Raw genomic sequence first — 20,575 nt, 5'->3', positions numbered from 1 at the left:
AACCCATGAAAATAAACCAGTTTTATAAAGTGGTGCATTTTCCACAAGCTCTCAAACTATGCCCAGATGTCCACACCCTCTCTGCCTCCCCCCGCCCCCTCCATGTAAGGCCTTATTCCTAATGAGTAGGGGAGGAAAAACTGAGGAAAACCTACAATTTATGCCCTTTTCCCTTGTCCACAAAGCTCATGAGATGGGCACGAGTCTCCAAGTCACATATCTAGGCTAAACTGCTCAGTAGCCTGACGAGGGCTGCCAAAGCAGGGATTAGAAGAAATGCGGGTCCAACTCGGGGCACAGCCGGGCCCAGGGCCACCCGCTGGATCTGGTAGAAGATCCCAGCCCGCCCCCTTAAGGAGGTTACTGTCACATGCCCATCTCTGCCCTCCGCCTGATTACTGCATGGCGTATTTCCTTAAGGACTCAATTCCAGAGAGCTGTGCTTAGCTGCTTTGAAGTCTGCTGGAAGATCGTCCGAGAGCCACCTGGCGGCCCGCCTCGGGAATACTGAAGCCAGGCCTGGCCCCCGGCAGCGGCCGTTGAACCGCTTAGGAGGGGCCTGGGCGGGGCGTCTCCCACCTACTGGGCGCTGATTGGCCACCCCATCGGCCCCCGCCCCCGGACGCCCCGGCGAGGTCTCACTTTCCTTTGACCTCGGTTTCAAGTCATGCGCTGGACAGCGGTTGGTCCGGTCTGCTCAAGCTTGATCTCGATTTGCCCAATGAGGAACGAGCTTCGCAGGGTTTGTCGGGAAAGGCCGCCGGCCTATATAAGCGGGCTGCGGGGCGTATCCTCGCGCTAGGGGTGCGGCGAGGGAGTCTGCGGAGGATTTGAATTGGTGGCGTCCTGTGCTCGCTGATACGGCACGTCGAGAACTATGGCGGAAGGAGATAATCGCAGCACCAATCTGCTGGTGAGTCCCAGCGCCTAGTCGCCAGAGGACAGAGCGGAGCCTCCGGACTTCGGTGTGCTCCGTGGGACTGAGCTGCGGCCTTGTTCTTATCACCCGCGGCGGGCCCGGCCCTCCTCTCCCTTTCCGGGTGTAGGCGATGACGCTTGCCCTTTTGGCTTCTTGGTTAGCCTCTGCTTGGTAGTGACTAGTTGTGGCGACTCCTAACACCCCCTTGGGGAAGGTACGCGATGGAGCGAAGAGGGCGCTTGATCGTTCACTGCGAATAGAGGTTGAGGAGGAAGCTGGAGAAGGGGGCTGTGACCAGTCTGGGTTGCAGTCAGTGGCAGAGGGCCTCGAGGGGCCTGTCGAGCGCTTTTGGGGCCCAGACTCCAGCCGTATCTGTGTCTCCCCCTTCTTGATCTTAATCAGAATGTCCCTTCGCCCTTTACCCTAATGATTGGGCAGGAGTGGAGGGTCAAAGGGCTCTTCCCGAGCGTTTCTGTTAGAGCCTGGCACGGCTTAAAACGGCAAGGAGGCTTCAAGCTCATGGCTGGAAAATGGAGGTGGGATCCAGCTGGAAGGACAATGGGAGGTTCCTGGCGTTTGTCTGGAACTTTTAAGTCTGGGAGGGGGTGTCACAGGACGATTTTAGAGTAAGCAGGGGTCGAAGGGAACTGCAGTGAGCTTGTATCAAAGGCAGACAATTATAATCTCAGCCCGAATCTCACCGCAGGATCTAGACAAAAAGCGAGAGAAATCTGTCCATCTTCTCCATGGCCTTTTCCCAGGAAAAGACAAGCCACACACCATCACCACAGTGAATAGAGAAACAGAATAATTTAATTTTGGCGTTTGATTTTCCAAGAGCCCAGGTTCTAACGAATCAAATTATTTTACTGGGCAGTTTTGATTGTGGTGATTTTCATTTTGTGTTGACTTTTAAATATGCATGACCTTTGCCCCTTTTCTATGGTTAGCCCAGTTAGCCCCAACACACAAACCCCCCCACCCCCACCCACCCACCCAAGATCGAATAGCTATTGAAATAACTGGTCTTGGCCTCGAGCTGGTCTGCTTTTTGCACAGACAGACACACACACACACACCCACCCACCCACCCAAGATCGAACAGCTATTGAAACAACTGATCTTGGCCATGAGTCGCTTTAGTCGTGTCCGACTGTGTGCGACCCTATAGACAGCAGCCCACCAGGCTCCCCCGTCCCTGGGATTCTCCAGGCAAGAACGCTGGAGTGGGTTGCCATTTCCTTCTCCAATGCATGAAAGTGAAAAGTGAAAGTGAAGTCGCTGAATCGTGTCCGACTCTTCGCAGTGTGATTTAATTTAATGAGAACAAGACCTTTGGCCTTGGCTTTGCTGCATTCAGATCTGTAAACCTCTGTGTGTCTCAGTTTCCTTATCTGTAGAATGAGAATAGTAAGGATACCTTCCTTTCAGCTTGTTGGGAGGTGTAAGTATAGAAAGTATTTATGTATATAAGTATATAAAATATATATACTTACACCTTAAAGTATAAGTATATAAAATATTTAACAGAGTTTCTGTCACATGGTACTCTTTTAAGGAAATATGGATTTTTCTAGTTTTTTTTCTTTCTCGACTCTTGCAAAACTTAGCTTGTTGCTGAGTCACTTGAGTCATGCCCGACTCTGTGCGACCCCACGGACTGCAGCCTACCAGGCTCCCCCATCCCTGGGATTCTCCAGGCAAGAACACTGGAGTGGGTTGCCATTTCCTTCTCCAATGCATGAGAGTGAAAAGTGAAAGTGAAGTCGCTCAGTCATGTCCGACTCTTTGAAACCCCATGGACTGCAGCCTACCAGGCTCTTCCGTCCATGGGAGTTTCCAGGCAAGAGTACTACTGGAGTGGGGTGCCATTGCCTTCTCTGAAACTTAGCTTACATGCAAGGAAAAAACCAACCAAACAACAACAAAATCAACTTAAAGGTTTTTTGCCACAGTAGCTCATCTGAGAAGTCTACTTAGCTCATCTGAGAAGTCTACTTGCAGCTGATTGTCAGATTTGCAGAGAAATTTGACATCTAACCAAAGCATCCTGATAAGTGTAAGGAGCGTTTTATTGAGATATATTGGGGTTAATATTAATAAGTCATTTATAATTCGGTGAAAGCACAGTAGTTTTCCTTAGTTGTGCAAGTGATGCCAATATATAGATTATTCCAGTACACAAAGAGCTATTTTGGGAATTGAATGCTGTTCAGGGAGAGGCTTTCCTCATGTATTCAGGAGTAGGGGGTTAAATCAATGAAATGATAAAAGAAGAGATCGATTGTAACAACCTGAAATGAGCAAACCTCAGGTGATCTTATTTTATACTTGGGGCAGTGCCACTTAGCAGTGCCTAGTGAAGGGAAGTCGCTCAGTCGTGTCCAACTCTTTGCGACCCCATGGACGGAGTAGCCTGCACCAGGCTACTCCATCCATGGGATTTTCTAGGCAAGAGTACTGGAGTGGGTTGCCATTTCCTTCTCCAGGGAATCTTCCCGACCCAGGGATCGAACCCAGGTCTCCCGCATTGTAGACAGATGATTTACTGTCTGAGCCACCAGAGAAGCCTGCAGCTAGCAGTGCATGGCTTTGGGAAAATAACCATTCTGAACTCACTTTAATTGTAAATGGGTCTGATTATCCCTATCTTAAGGAGTTTTATAAGGATTGTGTTACATAACCCCAGTGCTTGGGCTTGGAAAGTGACCGTTACATGATAATTTTCCCCCCATTGATTTCTGACTTTGGTATCTCTAGGAGTCACAGAAATGTTGAGATTAGTAAAATGATTGCTTTAAATGTTGCTCATATGTAGGCTGCAGAGACTGCAAGTCTGGAAGAGCAGCTGCAAGGATGGGGAGAAGTGATGCTGATGGCAGATAAAGTCCTCCGATGGGAAAGAGCCTGGTTTCCACCTGCCATCATGGGTGTGGTTTCTTTGGTGTTTCTGTAAGTGAGCTATTAAATTACAATAGATTTATGCTTGTTACTAATAATGGTTCAGGTTTCATTTATGGAAGTGCCTGAAGTCTTGTAATTTTAAAATCTGTAAAAAATGCCTTTCCTTAGAGCCGTCTGCCTGGTTTTCAGAATCCATAGTACTATGTAAACTCAGTAACCGGTGCAGTGAAATAAATCTGTGGCTCAAACTTAGGACTGTTTATACTCCAAGAAGGTGCCGAGGACCCCAAAGGGCTTTTGCCTCTTGATGTTTACATTAACCGTTACGCCTGGGATGTCATCATGTCACAAAACTTCCGGAAAACCACTTGTGAGAAAATGAGAATAGGAAGGGCAGATAACATCTTTTAAGAACCAGAGGACTGACTGAATAAACATCTTCAGCTAGCACTAATAAAGACCATATTTTTCGTGCTCGCTTCGGCAGCACATATACTAAAATTGGAACGATACAGAGAAGATTTGCATGGCCCCTGCACAAGGATGACACGCAAATTCGTGAAGCGTTCCATATTTAAAAAAAAAAAAAAAAAAAGACCATATTTTTCTAACCTTTGTTACTTTTTTTTTTTTAAACAGGACTATCTACTATCTAGATCCATCTGTTCTATCTGGTGTTTCCTGTTTTGTTATGTTTTTGTGCTTGGCTGACTACCTTGTTCCCATTCTAGCACCTAGAATTTTTGGCTCCAATAAATGGTAGGTGGCATAATGATGTGGCATTCAAATTTCTGAGAACCTGATAACTGTGACTAGGGTGCTGTAATTACAGAGAACTGCCTTAATTAACAGATCGCTAGGGATTAGACTTATTGTTTGATGTAAAGAATTTCTTAGCTGATTCACATATAAATCATGAATTTCCAGTACTTATATCTCCATAGTTCTTTTAGACTCTAGCATTTATTTTGACTTTTTTCTTTCTAGACCTTTGTATTGAAGTGAGGCTTTTTTCGGTAATGATTTCTCAGCGATTGAACTCATAATGAGCTTTCCATAAAAGTAGTATGTCTGCTTTACATTTTTTACCATCGATATTTAAGATAATACTAATTTCATAAATAACATGAATAATTGAAAACAGTAAACATAGTTGTATTTTTTTTTTTTTTGCCTGTTCATTTAGCAACTGTTTATTGAATGTCTACTTTTATGTTAGGTGCACTCTTCTGGGTGCTGTGAAGTATTTTAAGATTGATCTTGTGTTTCAGGCTGAGACATTGAGGGAGTGCAGTATGGTTAGCAAAAGTGCTTAAGAATAGATTCAAGCTTATACAGAAGTGGGTTGTTTATTTCATTTATACCATTCTTTGTACGAGTTACTTATGGGTTCCCAAGATAAGGTTAAGTGGCTTCGGATCCTATTAAAGTAATTGCTTAACTTTCCTCTGGAATGTTGGATTTCTCACTTTTGATCCAAATAGTGAACAAAACTAGATAGAGGAATGGGATTGTTTTTCTCCTGGATGTTTTTCTTCCTTGGTTGTTTATTTTAATTTGATTAGTAGTCTACTTGTGCCTATAGTTTTTTGTTCTGATAATAACAAATGATAAAAATAATTCTGTAAAAATAATTTTAAATGTAGGAATTGCTTGAATTATGGGATAAGTAAGCATGTTTGTTTGTATAAACATGTTTCTATCATATCAGAACGGTTAGTGTTAGGAAATGCCCTCTGAATTGTTTTTCATGTGCAGTAATAGATTATGCTGCTGTTTGGGAGCCAAATTCTTTTTTTTTTTTTTAATGTTTAAACTTTATTTTTAATTTATTTGGCTGTGCCCACTCTTTGTTGTGGCATGTGGGATCTAGTTTGCTGACCAGGGATCAAACCTGGGCCCCCTGCATTTGGGAGCTCAGAGTCTTAACCACTGGACCACCGAGGAAGTCCCTGGGGGCAAGTTTGTGACTATGCAGTGTAACAATTTAACAGACTCAACATCATACCCTGATTTTATTAGCCAGATAACATTCTAATCTGCTAATCCTTAAATCCTGGAGAAAAAATTTCAGAAGTAAACACACGAAGTTTCTTGGTAGTTGGTACGTTATCACTGGCGCAGTTTTGTTTTTTGACCTTTATGAGGAAGGAAGAACACTGTCGCATAGCCACAGGGCAGCCTTGACTGTGGGCAGCATATGAATGTCTGCTTACAAGAAGTTCCAGGGCTCCGCAGAAGGCCTTCCACTGTATCTGTCACTGCAGATTTACAAGGACAAGGACTAGCGGAGAGAAAGCAACACACCCCAGCAGAGGGCTTGCTTTTTATATCAGCCATTATGTCTGTGTGGCAAAGACAGTACAAAGACAAAATTATTAAAAAAAAAAAAAATCAGAACCTAAAATACATTATAAATGAAAACAGACTTTTTTGGAGTATCTTTTTGTATTTATTCTTATTGCTGTTTTGTTTGTGATTTGTGATTGGATCTGAACTGTTCGTGGCTGCCTTGGCATCAAATGTATGAAGCCCAGTTGAGGTACTTTGAATGCCAGTAGTTACTGTTTGGTAGAAATGTCACATCCTCCTCAAAATCGTGGGACTCTGGTGGCCACAACTCAGGATTCACTGGGATCTGCCAAATGATATAGGAAGTTTGGGGTTTTTTTTTTGTTTCTGTCTTTTGTCTGCTTTTTGGCCATGCTGCACAGCTGTGGGATTTTAGTTCCCTGACCAGGGATTGCACCTGGGCCCTCAGAAGTTAGAGCTTGGAGTCCTAAACCACTGGACCAAAAAGGAATTCCCAAAAGAGTCTTAATGGTTCAAGAGCTCTTTTTTTTTTTAATGAGATAATATGCATTGTTTTCTTTAGATTTTCTTTGGAAAGTAGCTTTTGAAATTTGAGAGGATGGTATACTTCTCTTTAATATTTAGATTTGTCTATAGTAAAGAGGAAAATTCTTTTTCTAGGACCACCGAGCAACAGCAAAGATTCCATGAAATTTGCAGCAATCTAGTAAAAACTCGACGCAGAGCTGTGGGCTGGTGGAAGCGCCTCTTTACACTAAAGGAAGAAAAGCCTAAAATGGTACTTTTTTGGTTTTGACTTATTTAAGTAGAGCAACATTTTAAGATTGTGTCAGATTTTACTTCATCATAGTCTAAAGCCTTTCTTTTTTACTCTAGTTGTAGTTGGATGTTTATCATTGTGTGTTGGTTTAACTCCTCTGAGTACATGCATAAATATTTATCTGTATCAGTTATACTGAAAGTTAGATTTACATTTTGCATTTAATTTTTCATTGTAGAATGAATTTTTTCTGGTTCTTTTTACTTACTGAAATAAATATAAAAGATACATCTCTTTTCTCTTAGTTTCACTTGAGGTTACTATGTGAAGTTATGAATTGCGAAAGTAGTGTAATTTATATTATAAACTACTTAATTTACATATAGAAATAGTTATTCTAGGAGAGAATGTATCTAAATTCTATAAAGTAGACCTAGGGAGTTTTCTGTAGGTTTTATATAATACATAGATGCTAAATATTTTAAAAGAAAAATGAGAGTAAAAACTGAGTTATTTTCCAACCTTTGAAACAACCTCCTAAAGTTTCAGTTCTTAGTCTGTTCCGAGGAGTTGATAAGTTCTTGTTATTTTCATTATTAGTACTTCATGACCATGATCATTTCTCTTGCTGCGGTTGCTTGGGTGGGACAGCAAGTCCACAACCTCCTTCTCACCTACCTGATAGGTAAGTCTCTGGGGAAGGACTGCAGGCATGTCCTAGCCAGTTTAACTGGAATTTGGTAAACAGTATGTTCCTGCTCACTGAGTTCGAGGCAGTGATTAAGGAACTGTGTGAACATAGAAAGATGACTAAAAGCTGGGTCCTTGTTTTCAATGAGTTTGTGGTCTTATCAGAAGTAAGACAAAGAATCGATAACCAAGGTAGAAAGTATTGTGCACAAGGTAAAAATAGGCAGTGTGTGTTACCTGAGGTTGGGAGGTGTGAGAGCAGACGCTTCTAGGGATAATTGTCATCGGGAATAATGGGTATCATGTTGCTTCTTCTCATTAGAGTGTGTCTTAGTCTGAGGAACTAGCTTCTGTAAAATGTTGTAGTCTTTAGAAAGTTAATTGTTGCCTCTGTAACTTTTTTTTTTTCCTTTAAGTGACTTTCTTACTTTTGCTTCCTGGACTGAACCAACATGGGATCATTTCGAAGTACATTGGAATGGCCAAAAGAGAGATAAACAAGCTTCTCAAACAAAAAGAAAAGAAAAATGAATAAAGCATTTGCTTTATTCAGTGTGATTAATGGAGTATACATTGTCCTTGGGAACAGTGTCTGTTATGCTGTTTGGATACTAAAATGTTACAGAAGTAGCTCTCTGCTGTCCCTCACTCTGCCCTTAGTACACATTCTGACTTGCTAAGCAAGGCTTTATGCCCAGTGTCTTCATGGGTGTGTTCTTAGCAGCTGGCCTTATATGGACAACTCTTTCTTCAGTTCCTCATCTTGGTTTTTTGTCACCCAGGGTTAACTGAACTCTTACTTTTAAAATAGTGGTGAACTTCACCCTTTAGTACAGTTAACAGTGACTCGGGGTAACTGTTCAAGTTGATCTTTTTTTTAGCTGGATACAGGATAGTGGTCTGTGACTTCAGGAAGCTTATTCTATCGTCTGCTTCCATGGTCTGCTTAAAAAACTGGCTTCATGAGTATAGACCAGGTTTACCACTTCTGATGAACAGACCAATTGAGATTCATTCCTCATTCTGTTTCGATAGTGTGGGAGCAGAAGCCTCATGGAATAAGATGAAGCTAATTTCATGCCTTAGCGTGTGTTTTCTCCCTTGTGCAGAATTTAGCAGTTTGTAGGAAACTCAGTGTTTCCTAAATGTTTCCTTCCTCCCAAATGGGGAATCTGGCAGGAACTTTTAGAACTCTTGTTCCCTTGCACTTAAACTTGAAGTTAGTACGTCCTTAAACGCTTTTTAGTAGCAGGCTTACACAAGTTGGTAGTTAGGACTTTTAATTTCAGACTTTCAGTTAATTGGAACTAAAGTCCATAATAGGTTAAGAGTCACGTCCATGATCTTCACTCCAAGACCAGCCAATAAAGGACAAAAGTCTTCCTGTGTTGAGTCAAGATTCATTTCAGTAGAAAATAGCCTTATCCTACCAATTTTTCAAGACCAGAATAAGCCTTTAAAGATAAGTCTCAAGAGTTTCCTTTTATGGTAACACTGGCTGCTTTTGGTCCCCATAGATGGAGTAGTTGAAATCTGTAGGAATGGACCTCTGAGGGCTGGAAATGTGATATACTTGGGAACAATTCTTAAACTGATTAACTAGTTGTAATATAGTTTTGTGAATTTATTGCACTGATGCTGTGAAACCTGGACCTTGTGGTATATCAGTCCCTAAATTAGTGTTATTTTCTCCCCTTCAATATTGCTGTAAACAGTGGCACCGTGTAGCATGTTTGACTTTTTAAATGTTTCGTATACAACCTACAAACTACCATAATTTACGTGTGTTTCCTCATTGTGTATAAGCTTGTCTTCCTATCCAGATTTTTTGTGTGAATGTGTGTTCTACCAATTAACTACTTTTGCAGTTTTAATCCTGTATTATTTCTTCTACTTTGTTAAAAGGGGAATAAATAAAAAAGCTGGAATCCCTCCTTGTGTCCTTTCTTTATAGCTTAACCAATAAGTGTTTCCATGATTGGATTTACATACCCAGTTAATGAACTACCCTGGGTGATCATTCCACTGCTGTAGCGGGCTCTTTGGATTTCCCAGGAGGCGCAGTGGTAAAGAACCTGCAAATGCAGGAGATGCTGGAGAAGCCATCCCTGCGTTGGGAAGGTCCCTTAAGAACAGAATGAACTAAAAGGTTTAAATTCTTTCAGTAAACATCTAGGCACCACCCTAGATGGAAAAGGAGGTAAAATGAATAAATGATGGCCAAAGGTGGTATGTGAGGGTGTGGCTGGGAGGTCAGGCAGCAGAAGGATGCAGGAGAGAGGGCCACACACCTCTACCCTAGGACCTAGCTCAGAATTTTGTACCTGATGTGCCCAGTAACATTTGTTTGTACTTAGAGTTTTTTTAAAATAGAGCCCAAATTGGGTATTTTATCACTGGGTCTCACTATCCTTTGTGGGTACTGGGAACAGATTCAGTGTCAAACCTCTTGCTTTCCCTACCTGCCAAATGTATGGATCCTTCCTTGAAGCCTCCTGGAGGCTTGATGTCCAGAAAAGGGAAGTTTCTACCTAGTCACCATAGGTCTCTTGGTCACTCAGTGCTCTGGAATGCAGCCACGCGCAGCTGTGATGAGTCTCCAGGCCAGCTTGGATACTACTGTGCCAGCTCTGGCCACAGCACAAGTTGACTTTCGAGTTCTTTGCACCACCTCCAGCAGAGTTATTCCAGAATTAACAGGATGTCAAGAGGCGATCTATACACAGTCTTCTGCTCCATTTCCACTCCTCTCCCCTTCCCCCAGTCCCAACCATTCCAAGATTTCTGGTTATCTTTATATGCCTTATATGCCCTCCTAGCTCTTCAAAGTGAAAGTGAAAGTCGCTCAGCTGTGTCCGACTGTTTGTGATCCCATGGACTATACAGGCCAGAATACTGGAGTGGGTAGCTGTTCCCTTCTCCAAAGGATCTTCCCAACCCAGGGATCAAACCCAGGTCTTCTGCATTGCAGACGGATTCTTTACCAACTGAGCTATGAGGGAAGCCCCTAGCTCTTAGAGCCACTCAAAAACCCATAGGCCACACACCCTTCCTAATGTTTGGGAATAAAACCCCACAAGTAATTTATATATGACCACTGTCTTTGACTTTTTAACTTACAGCAAAATTTTAAGACTGAGTTAAGCCTGAATTTAGTTTGCTTCCTCATTTGTGAGGTGGAGATAATACAGATCTCAAAGGGGCATTATGTAACTCCATGTGTTTTGAGGATTCAGAGTTAATCTACAGGAAGCGCTTAGTGGCAGTTAGGAATTAGCTGTTAGAAGCCTTCAGACAGATTAAATGGCACTTCCTCCTGGCAAAGCTTTAGCAACTTCGCAGGCCACCTCTCCGTTCCCACGTGCTTCATATTGGCATGGAAACAGCACACTGCCTGGTACTGTTATTTAGAGATTTGTCTCTGCTGGGATCTGCACCTCTTAAGGCCTGGAACTGATGTTTGTCGTGCTACAACTGGCATATGATAGGCACTCATTAGATGTTTGCTGAATGAAGGGATGAAAGAATGAATGAAGTGTATAAACAGAGGTTGAGTGGTGCTAGTTTTCTATTGATGGAGGCTCTTGAAGGAAAGTGGGTTTATTAACTCCCCACTGTTGCTAAGTCCCTCAAGTTGAGTACCACAGTTTTAGTCAACATCTTGCATTCAGGCAACCAGTTTTTAAAGGAAATATTTCTTAGAAAAGCCAATGCCTATGTTGGGAGCTTGGCACTCCTCAAGGTTCACTTAGGATTTGAGAAGTGGTGACGGTGGGTGAGGTGGGCTGTGATGCTAATAACAAATGCTGGTCTTTTATCTGGATTATTTCATTTATCTTAACAGCAACTTCGAGTAGTTAGTATATCATTCCCTTTTACAGACGGGGAAACTGATTTGCCCATTCATTTATTCATTACACATGTATCAGTGACCTACCATGTGGAGTTAACTTATCTAGAAGCTGTGGGTACAGTGGTGAACAAAGCCAACCATATCCCTGCCTGCTTAACGGAGACAGTAAATACACTTCCAAAATCTCAAGCGGTAAACCCTATGGAGAAGAGTTAAACAGGGCAATGAGATTGGGGGGCAGGGAGGATGAGGAGGACGCTGTGTGATTGAACAGAGACCTGACAAACTGGGGGAGGAAAAGTCAAGTTAAAGGGAAAAGCAAATGCAAAGGCCCTGAGGCAGAGTGTGCTTGGAGTATCTGAAGAAAAGTCAGCAAGGGAGATGGCTGGGAGATGGTGTTCCTATGTAAGGAGGCAGATATTACAAGAAGGACTTTTTAAGTTTTTGTAAGGAATCTGGATTTTACTGACAGGAATCCTTGGAGAGTCCGAGGTCTGTCAAGTTTTAAAATGATCATTCTGGCAGCCTTGTGGGAAACACAGGGAAGGGGGTGGAAAATACAGGGAAGGGTAAGAAGGGAGGGTAAGGGTGAAAGCAGTGAGGAAGTTAAGTCCTGAGCAGAAGCTTAGCCTAAGGTCACTCAGCTCCAGAGAGGGCGGAGCCAGAATTCCCTGTCTCCCAGGCAGCCGGACCTCGAGCAGTAACTGCTGAGCATTTATTTAACGCGTGCCAGAGATTTTGCGAGCCCTTTGTCACCATTATGTCATCTGACCCTTGCAACAAACTTTAAGAGGCCGAGCGTTTATTTCTAAAGATTTGTGGCTTTCTTTGCAACTGTGTCTGTATTTCAGAACTTAAAAGAAAAGTCTGGAACTCCAGTAAATAATTTCTAATACTTCAGTTCAGTCGCTCAGTCCTGTCCGACTCTTTGCGAACCCATGAATTGCAGCACCCGCCAGGCCTCCCTGTCCATCACCAACTCTCGGAGTTCACTCAAACTCACGTCCATCGAGTCGGTGATGCCATCCAGCCATCTCATCCTCTGTCATCCCCTTCTCCTCCTGCCCCCAATCCCTCCCAGCATCAGAGTCTTTTTCGCATGAGTTGGCCAAAGTATTGGAGTTTCAGCTTTAGCATCAGTCCTTCCAATGAACACTCAGGACTGATGTTTAGGATGGACTGGTTGGATCTCCTTGCAGTCCAAGGGACTCTCAAGAGTCTTCTCCAACACCACAGTTCAAAAGCATCAATTCTTTGGCGCTCAGCCTTCTTCACAGTCCAACTCTCACATCCATACATGACCACTGGAAAAACCATAGCCTTGACTAGACGAACCTTTGTTGGTAAAGTAATGTCTCTGCTTTTGAATATGCTATCTAGGTTGGTCATAACTTTCCTTCCAAGGAGTAAGCATCTTTTAATTTCATGGCTGCAATCACCATCTGCAGTGATTTTGAAGCCCAAAAAAACAGCGTCAAAAAAGAAGCATCGATTAAGAAAAATATTTTTTACTGTTTTGAAAAAGTATAAACAAATTTCAAAAAACAGAAATTGTACAGGGAGAAAGCTCTACCCTGGTGGCTCAGTGGTGAAGAAGTCGCCAACGCAGGAAACCCATGTTCGATTCCCGGATGGGAAAGATCCCCTGGAGAAGGAAATGGCAACTCACCCATCTTTGCCTGGGAAATCCCATGAACAAAGGAGCCTTGCCGGCTACAATCCATAGAGTCACAAAGAGTCCGATACGACTTAGCGACTAAGCAACAAAAATAGGGAGAAAAGCATGACTCCCATCCCAGTTTCTAACGCCCTTCTCAGAGGCAATTGCCGATTTCTTGTGGGTCCTTCCAGAGATACTGTAAATACGCACGTATCAAAATTCTTTCTAAACAGTCAACAGTTACTGCAATAAAAATCAGTAAATATCTAGGCCCTCGTCAGCTTTTCGTTTTTACCGATTAGCTGCTAGAAAGGAGTTCAAAACTACGCAAATGCCCCACTTCTTGCCAGCTGACTGCCCTATGCCGCGCCGGGGATGTTCGATTCCATCGACTCTCTGCTACCTACCCCGCGGGAGGCTCCGCCCCTTCACCCGCCTCCTTCCAGTAGGCAATCCTTTTTTCTTTGTTTTTGGCGGGGCTTTAAAAGTCTCGCGATAGCCCGACCCGTAACCCATAATTCCGTGCGCTCGCCCCTCCCGTCCTCTTTCCGCCATCTTTCCGTGCCGGTGAGTATCTCTCTCTGAGCTATCCAATATCATCCGTCGGTTATCGGTGCCATCCTGTGGTGTGGGATTCGCGCTCCGTGTCCTGCGAGGATGTTGGAGGCCTCTTAGGCCGGAGATGCTAGCCTTTCGAGGGTCTGGGCAGGCAGAGGGGAGAGTCATGCCGGGCTATCCCATGCTTTGAACCCCGGAGAGCCCGGCCTCTGGGACGCAGGCCGCCGCCCTTGGGAACAGGGAGCTTTGGACCGTTCCGGGGGGGCGGCAGCTCCGAATCTTTCTGCGGCGCCAGGACCTCCCGTTAGTGGTTGAAGCAGCTCGTTGGCTCTGAGAAGCACCGGGGGGCCGTGGAATTGGTGGGCCGTGCAGCTTCCCATTACTTTGGGTGCGCCGGGAGCTTGGGAGATGAGGACCGTCGGGAGGGGAAACTGCATCCTGCCTGTGGTGGCCGTTTGCTGGGAACGAGTCTGGTTTCCTCTCAAGACACTTGAGCTGGAGGAAGTAGGTTGGCGTCCTGCTGTCGTGGTTTGAGACATGCCTCTGTTCCTAACTTTCAAAACTTTATTAGATGAAGTTTGTGCCCTTTGAGGTAAGAGACCCGTCTGGTGATACATGTGAAATGTTTCAGTTTATTACTTCGGTACTTGCCGTTGGGCATAGTTTTAGATGGCACAGGGACGGACATGTTATGTTTATGCAGCAGTTCTGAGTGTTAGGTGAAAGTTGAGTAGTATCTTTGGGTTATTGGGAAAAGTCTGACACTGAGTTAGTAGGTTTAAAGGACCGTGTTAATAGTACAGATGCTGCCGAATTCCACAAGTTTGAGTACTAACTGCCATTTCGAATAACACCTACCATGGCTGGTGTTTTTATTTTAGTAGTTGACATCCTTCTGGGGTTACCGGGGAACCAGTCTGCTTAGAAATGGGGAAGCTTCCACATGATTGAGGCAGAAAGGAAAGGATGTGTTTGTAGGGAAATGATAGGGTGCCTGGTAATGGCAGTGCCGGTAAAACGCCTGTTTTGTCTTCCCTGAACAGCCAGAATGGTGCGCATGAATGTCCTGGCCGATGCTCTCAAGAGTATCAACAATGCCGAAAAGAGAGGCAAACGCCAGGTCCTTATTAGGCCGTGCTCCAAAGTCATCGTCAGGTTTCTAACAGTGATGATGAAGCATGGTAAGTGTTTTGCTGTTTTATGTTTTGGGATAAACATGCTATGGAATGGGTCCTGTAGAAATTTAACTGTGGAGAGAGGCCTGGAAAGGGAAAATGGGGAACAAAGTGGCAGTCAGACATGGTAACTAATGCAGTTGACTTGGGCTGTGGACAGGGTAGTCCTGGAGAAGTGATGCTGTTTAAGAAATGCTGAGTGGGATAGGACTGTTGAAAGGAGGAGGTTTGTGACTGTTTAGGTGTTTGGCAGCTAAAATGGCCTTTCTTGATAATAACATCACCCCACAACATGTCATTGAAAGGACCCTGAGCTCTTCTCAGAGCTGCATGGGATGTAAAGGATTGTTGAACGTCCTGGACACTAGGTAGCTTTTGGGAGTGGGAAGGTATGAAAAGGCAAGGAGGAAAGTATCCCCCTTTTAAAATTGCAGGGTGGATTACTGTCTTCATTTTAAAATTATTTTTTAATACAGTCAGTTGTGTTCTACAGGTTACATTGGCGAATTTGAAATCATTGATGATCACAGGGCTGGGAAAATTGTTGTGAACCTCACAGGCAGGCTAAATAAGGTAAGAATTGACTATCTTTCACATTTTAGAATCTTGAGAATGGTCTAAGGTGGTATATTGCCTTTGTAAAATCAGATAATGTCGTGCTTGCTTTACCTAGTTAGGTTAAGAATGAGAATTGATTAAAATCATTAAATTTTATGTAACTTCTTCCTGATAGAATTGTAAGTTGACCTAGTGTTTGGAGTATAAGGTTATCTGAAGGGAGATGTGGAGGCTTGAGACTGGTGGTACTGGTTTTGAATCCTGGATGGTTCAAGGCCAGTAGTCCTGTTGGTGTAAATAACTTGTGAGGTCTGTTTTTCCTGTCAGTTTGTAGGCATAATCTACTGAATGTGTTTGATGTTTTTGACTTTGGATTGCATGAATTTGGGGGCTAGGTATTAGTCTGGAAGTCAGTGGGGGGTCTCATCGTTGCTGGTTTGCTTTCTGTGTCAGATTTGTAGCTTTCAGATTTGCAAGGGATCTGAGATCCTGTAATCCAAAGTGTGAGTCGCTCAGTGGTGTCCAACTCTTTGCAACCCCAAAGATGACAGCCCGCCAGGCTCCTCTGTCAGTGGGATTCTCCAGGGTATCTTCCCAACCCAGGGATTGAGCCTGGGTCTCCTATATTGCAGGCAGGTTCCTGTAATCCAGCACTAGGGCAAGTGGGCCAAGAAAGTGGTTAGTGGCAGGGGCCAGACTGACTAATAAGGTCATTCCCTAGTCCCGCAGTTGTTTAGTTACAAAGCTGCTTTCTTACGTAGTGAATTTGCTTCTGGTGTGGATAGATTCTTAATGTCAGATGAAAATTACTGGATATGAAGCCTTTGAAGAGTTTTTGAAGGACATTTTGGGTCTGTCTTGTTTTATTTTATTGTAACCATTAGATTCCAATCCCAAGGAAGGATTTGAATTCACTTTTCTCACTCTGATCCTCACAGTGTGTTGAAGTAGAAGAGGGTGTGTTTATTTTCCCCTCTATTTTTAAGAATTAGGAAACTGAGAATTAGGAAATCTGAGTCCTGCTCAGGGACAGTGAAAGACTAATTCTGGTGTATAGCTTATAGCACATTTTAAAGCTGTCCCGCAGAAGATTTGATATTAAAAAAAAACCAGTTTGAGAAGTGCCCTGTACCAGGTTTCTCTTGAACACTCACTGTACATAATAGCTTAAGAAATAAGTTTGAACAGAGTATTTACCAAATGGAACTCACTTGTGGCATCCTTACTCTGTGATACACTAAATTATTTGGAAAATCCTGGCTAATAGATAGTTGAAATCCAGGCCCTGCCAAATGCCAGAATTATTTTTTGGTTTCTCTTAACTTCAGTTTTCTTGCTTTGTAAGACATTCTTGCCTCAGTTTCCTTCATGCAAGAGATGGATATACCTTATTGTGGAAATGTAATGGGGCTGGGAAATCAGGTAGTGTTTAAAGATTAGGTTAAGAAAATTCTTGCCTTAATCATATCTTAGATTGATGTGGTTTGAGAGCAGATATAGGAGAAGGCAATGGCACCCCACTCCAGTACTCTTGCCTGGCAAATCCCATGGATGGAGGAGCCTGGTAGGCTGCAGTCCATGGGGTCCCTAAGAGTCAGACACGACTGAGTGACTTCACTTTGACTTTCCACTTTCATGCATTGGAGAAGGAAATGGCAACCCACTCCAGTGTTCTTGCCTGGAGAATCCCAGGGACGGGGGAGCCTGGTGGGCTGCAGTCAGTGGGGTCGCAGAGTCGGACACGACTGAAGCGACTTGGCGGCGGAGAGCAGATATGCTGGACTTACACTAGCTGAATAGGAGGGATTTTTTTTGCTACTGGAATACATAAAGCTCGGGTGTGGTAGTGTAGAGGCCTCAGAAAGCTTTGTCTTTACTTTAGCTTGCTTGGGTTTTCCCTCGTGGTATCCCTGTGTTGCTTCTATCCAATGTGGGATTGCCCTTGATAGTCAAGTGACAGTAGTAGCTCCCAGGATGATGTGATAAAAAGAAGCTGAGTGAGCTTCCTGCCTGGGGGCGCTTGGACCTGATGGGTCCATTTTCAGTTTCGATCTGCCTAGGGAAGTGGGAAGGGTAACTACTCAGAGACTTCACCAAGTTCTAATCTTGTAGTCTCATTCAGTTGACTGTTAAACATTTTGGAGTCTTCCCAGCCTACACTAGTGGTAAAGAACCTGCCTGCCAATGCAGGAGAGGTGAGAGATGCAGATTCAGTCTTTGGGTGGGGAAGATCCCCTGGAGGAGGGCATGACAGCCCACTTCAGTATTCTTGCCTGGAGAATGGTCTATTAGGGTCGAAAAGAGTGGAATATGACTGAAGCGACTGAGCATGCAAGGCATCTTGGTGAGTGTGCTAGTGATTTGTAGAACAGAGATGTGAGCAGGGTTGTCTTATTTAGCTCTGAGACTTGCTCTCTCGGCTCTTTAAAATCTGGCCATTTGTGCCAGGACAGCGCCACAGGCCGTAGGGATGCGCACTGCTGGCTACCGTGTGTTGTCTTATGTTCTGCCTCTTCTGTTGATATTTCCAGTAGTTCGCTTTTTCCTCCTAAGTAGCCATAGTCTTGTTCTTCAAATTGAACTTACATAGAGTATTGAACAGAATAGTTACCCATGTAATGTTGAGTTGGTTGGCTTCCATGCTCCGTTATAAAAGCTTTTTAGTGTTATTTGTTATTAGTGAAGTGTGAACACTGTTTTCTGTTTCTGTTTACAGTGTGGAGTGATCAGCCCTAGATTTGATGTGCAACTCAAAGATCTAGAAAAATGGCAGAATAACCTGCTCCCATCCCGTCAGTTTGGGTGAGTTGATTTTCTTCATTTAAAATTGATGCTGTGGATGCCTGTGATGCAGAGCTTCTTATTTATTTTTTACATAACAGTAGTAGTAATAGTCTCCATTCCCAAACAGCTTGACTCGTGGGTTAGCGCCTATGTGGCCACACTTCATGTGTTAGGTTTTAGTTTCTGAGAGGTGTGTGAGAGCTGAAGCTGGCTGAGAGCAGAATTGTGTTCCCTTTAGTGTCTGCTCTTTTGGCTTAGTGCAAATAGTTCATACATGTTCTCTATGAATACCCTCCTGTGGCCAGAATGACTTCTGAACCATTGCCCTCTGGGCAAACTCAGTTTGAAAATCTTCATCTGTGGTTAAGAGACTGAGTTCAAATTCTGGATTTTCTTTAAAGCTGTGAGGCTTTGGGTGATTCATGGCCTTGATTTCTTAAAGATGGTAGTTCTCTTATAAGTTACATTATCAGCTGATTTACTTCTGGTAAAGCAGTTTAAAACCTGATCTGACACACCAAGCATTTGGTCTGTTTGTGGTTAAGAACTTAAACACCCAGTTACGTTTGGTGGTGTTGAATTTACTCCCACTTCATGGTTACTGTATAACAGGTATAGTGTTATGGGCAAGTCCTTTGTGATTGTAATTAGGATGCTAATTTTAATGCCTCTCAGTTGATACATTTTCTGTGTCTTACCTTGACCCCCATAGTAACCCATGAGATAGGCCAGGTGGGATGCCCTTTGTCCAAGTAACTGTATGATAGCTTGCCTGTGATCATACACACAGTAAGTGGCAGAAACAATTCTGTCAAGTTATATCAGTGCTTTAATGCTTTAAACTGTGTGTCTGCTTAAGAGCAGAAAGTGACATTCTGAAGTTAGAGGAGGTCCAGTTTTTGTTTTTAGGTAGCATTGCCTCATGTTAGCTGAGACCAGGACTGTGTGTATCGCTGGAGTCTTTGGCTCTAGGAGTCATGCCTGTGCACTGCCAGCCTGTGGAGGCTGCATTATGTCTGGGACCGTATGTTAAACACTGATGAATGTTGGAATTTTTTTGTACCAGAAGTAGTTCGATGTTGAATAGTTCGTAGGGAAAACTTACCAACTTTTTTTTTTTAACTTTCCATAGTTTCATTGTACTGACAACCTCAGCTGGCATCATGGACCATGAAGAAGCAAGACGAAAACATACAGGAGGGAAAATCCTTGGATTCTTTTTCTAGGGATGTAATACATACAAATAAAATGCCTCAGAGGACTCTGATGCTTCCTTAAGTCGTTTTGAATTTTGTACAGCAGAGTAACAAGAGTGTCTTTGGAAGTATACAGCCTTTGTGTTAATTGGTGAATGCTGTTTCCTTGAAGTACAAGAAAATTTTGGTGTAACTTTCACCATCACCCTTGTGGCTCACCAGAGGAAGGTGTGTCTGGCCCTGCATGGTTGACTCTGGTTTGGGTCCAGATGGTGAAGCTGCCTCTTCTGGAGTCTTAAATTAACCCTTGAATGAGTGGTGCCTTTCCTATTTTTAGCTTAATAGAATATGCATTTCATACCCTAAAAATATGATAAGTTACAGTTGATTATGTAAGTACTCATAAGGAAGCAGAAAATTAGAGCCCTACAGCTCACTAAGACTCAAAGTAAATTTGGATGGCATATCAGGGACATGCCAGCAGTATGTTCTTATAAAATGTCATTCTTTTTAAAAAACCAGTACTGTAAACCTATCATCAAATGTATTCAGGAATTGGGCAGAATTAGTAAGAGCAGTGCTGTCCAGTATACATCTAACAAGAGCCACATGTGTATTCAAAACTTCAGGAAGCCACATTAAAACAAGTAAAGAGAAACTTTTTTTTCTCTTAAAATAACATTTGTGTTCAAAAGTTAAAATTTCACCATACAGATGATGTGAAAAATGAATGAGGTTTTGCTCTTTGCAGTGTCTTTGAAATGATGTGTGTGTTTGTGCTAGTGACTTCAGTCTTGTCTGACTTTTTTGACCCTATGGATCCTACGTATCTTGCCACAGGCTCCTCTGTGTTTAAGGATTTTCCAGGCAAGTATACTGGAGTGGGTGCCATGCCCTCTAGTGCTTTTTCCCGACCCAGAGATAGAACTCACTGTCTCTTAACAGTGTCCTGCATTGGCTGGCAAGTTCTTTACCACTAGCGCCATCTTGTTCAGTCGCTCAGTCATGTCTGACTGCTACCCCATGGACTGCAAGATGCCAGGCTTCCCTGTCCTTCAACATCTCCTGAAGCTTGTTAAAACATGTCCATTAGGTTGATGATGCCTTCCATCCAACCATCTCATCCTCTGTCACCCCCTTCTGTCCTCAGTCTTTCCCAGCATCAGGATCTTTTCCAATGAGTTGGCTCTTCTCATCAGATGCCA

At 43.3% G+C, this 20,575-nt stretch overlaps 2 protein-coding genes across 2 annotated transcripts; both read left to right on the top strand.

Annotated features, from left to right (window-relative positions):
* The first annotated feature begins 682 nt into the window (after positions 1 to 682).
* Positions 683 to 9,518, top strand: ARL6IP1 (ADP-ribosylation factor-like 6 interacting protein 1). The gene is made up of 6 exons (XM_010832639.1): positions 683 to 913; positions 3,738 to 3,871; positions 4,463 to 4,582; positions 6,797 to 6,914; positions 7,497 to 7,581; positions 8,003 to 9,518. Exons 1-6 carry the CDS (start codon positions 878 to 880, stop codon positions 8,119 to 8,121), a joined length of 612 nt encoding a protein of 203 aa, XP_010830941.1. The 5' UTR covers positions 683 to 877; the 3' UTR covers positions 8,122 to 9,518.
* Positions 9,519 to 13,583: 4,065 nt separating this feature from the next.
* RPS15A (ribosomal protein S15a) lies at positions 13,584 to 19,452 on the top strand. Its single transcript, XM_010832638.1, has 5 exons — positions 13,584 to 13,666; positions 14,701 to 14,838; positions 15,326 to 15,405; positions 18,107 to 18,192; positions 19,307 to 19,452. The coding sequence occupies exons 2-5, from the start codon at positions 14,706 to 14,708 to the stop codon at positions 19,398 to 19,400; spliced, it is 393 nt and encodes a 130-aa protein (XP_010830940.1). The 5' UTR covers positions 13,584 to 13,666; positions 14,701 to 14,705; the 3' UTR covers positions 19,401 to 19,452.
* The last annotated feature ends 1,123 nt before the right edge of the window (positions 19,453 to 20,575 follow it).

The sequence above is a fragment of the Bison bison genome, unplaced genomic scaffold, assembly GCF_000754665.1.
Source record: "Bison bison bison isolate TAMUID 2011002044 unplaced genomic scaffold, Bison_UMD1.0 scf7180017861855, whole genome shotgun sequence".
NCBI classification, from domain to species: domain Eukaryota; kingdom Metazoa; phylum Chordata; class Mammalia; order Artiodactyla; family Bovidae; genus Bison; species Bison bison.
The sequence above is the reverse complement of the archived record's forward strand: the minus strand, read 5'-3'. Positions and strand labels throughout refer to the sequence as shown.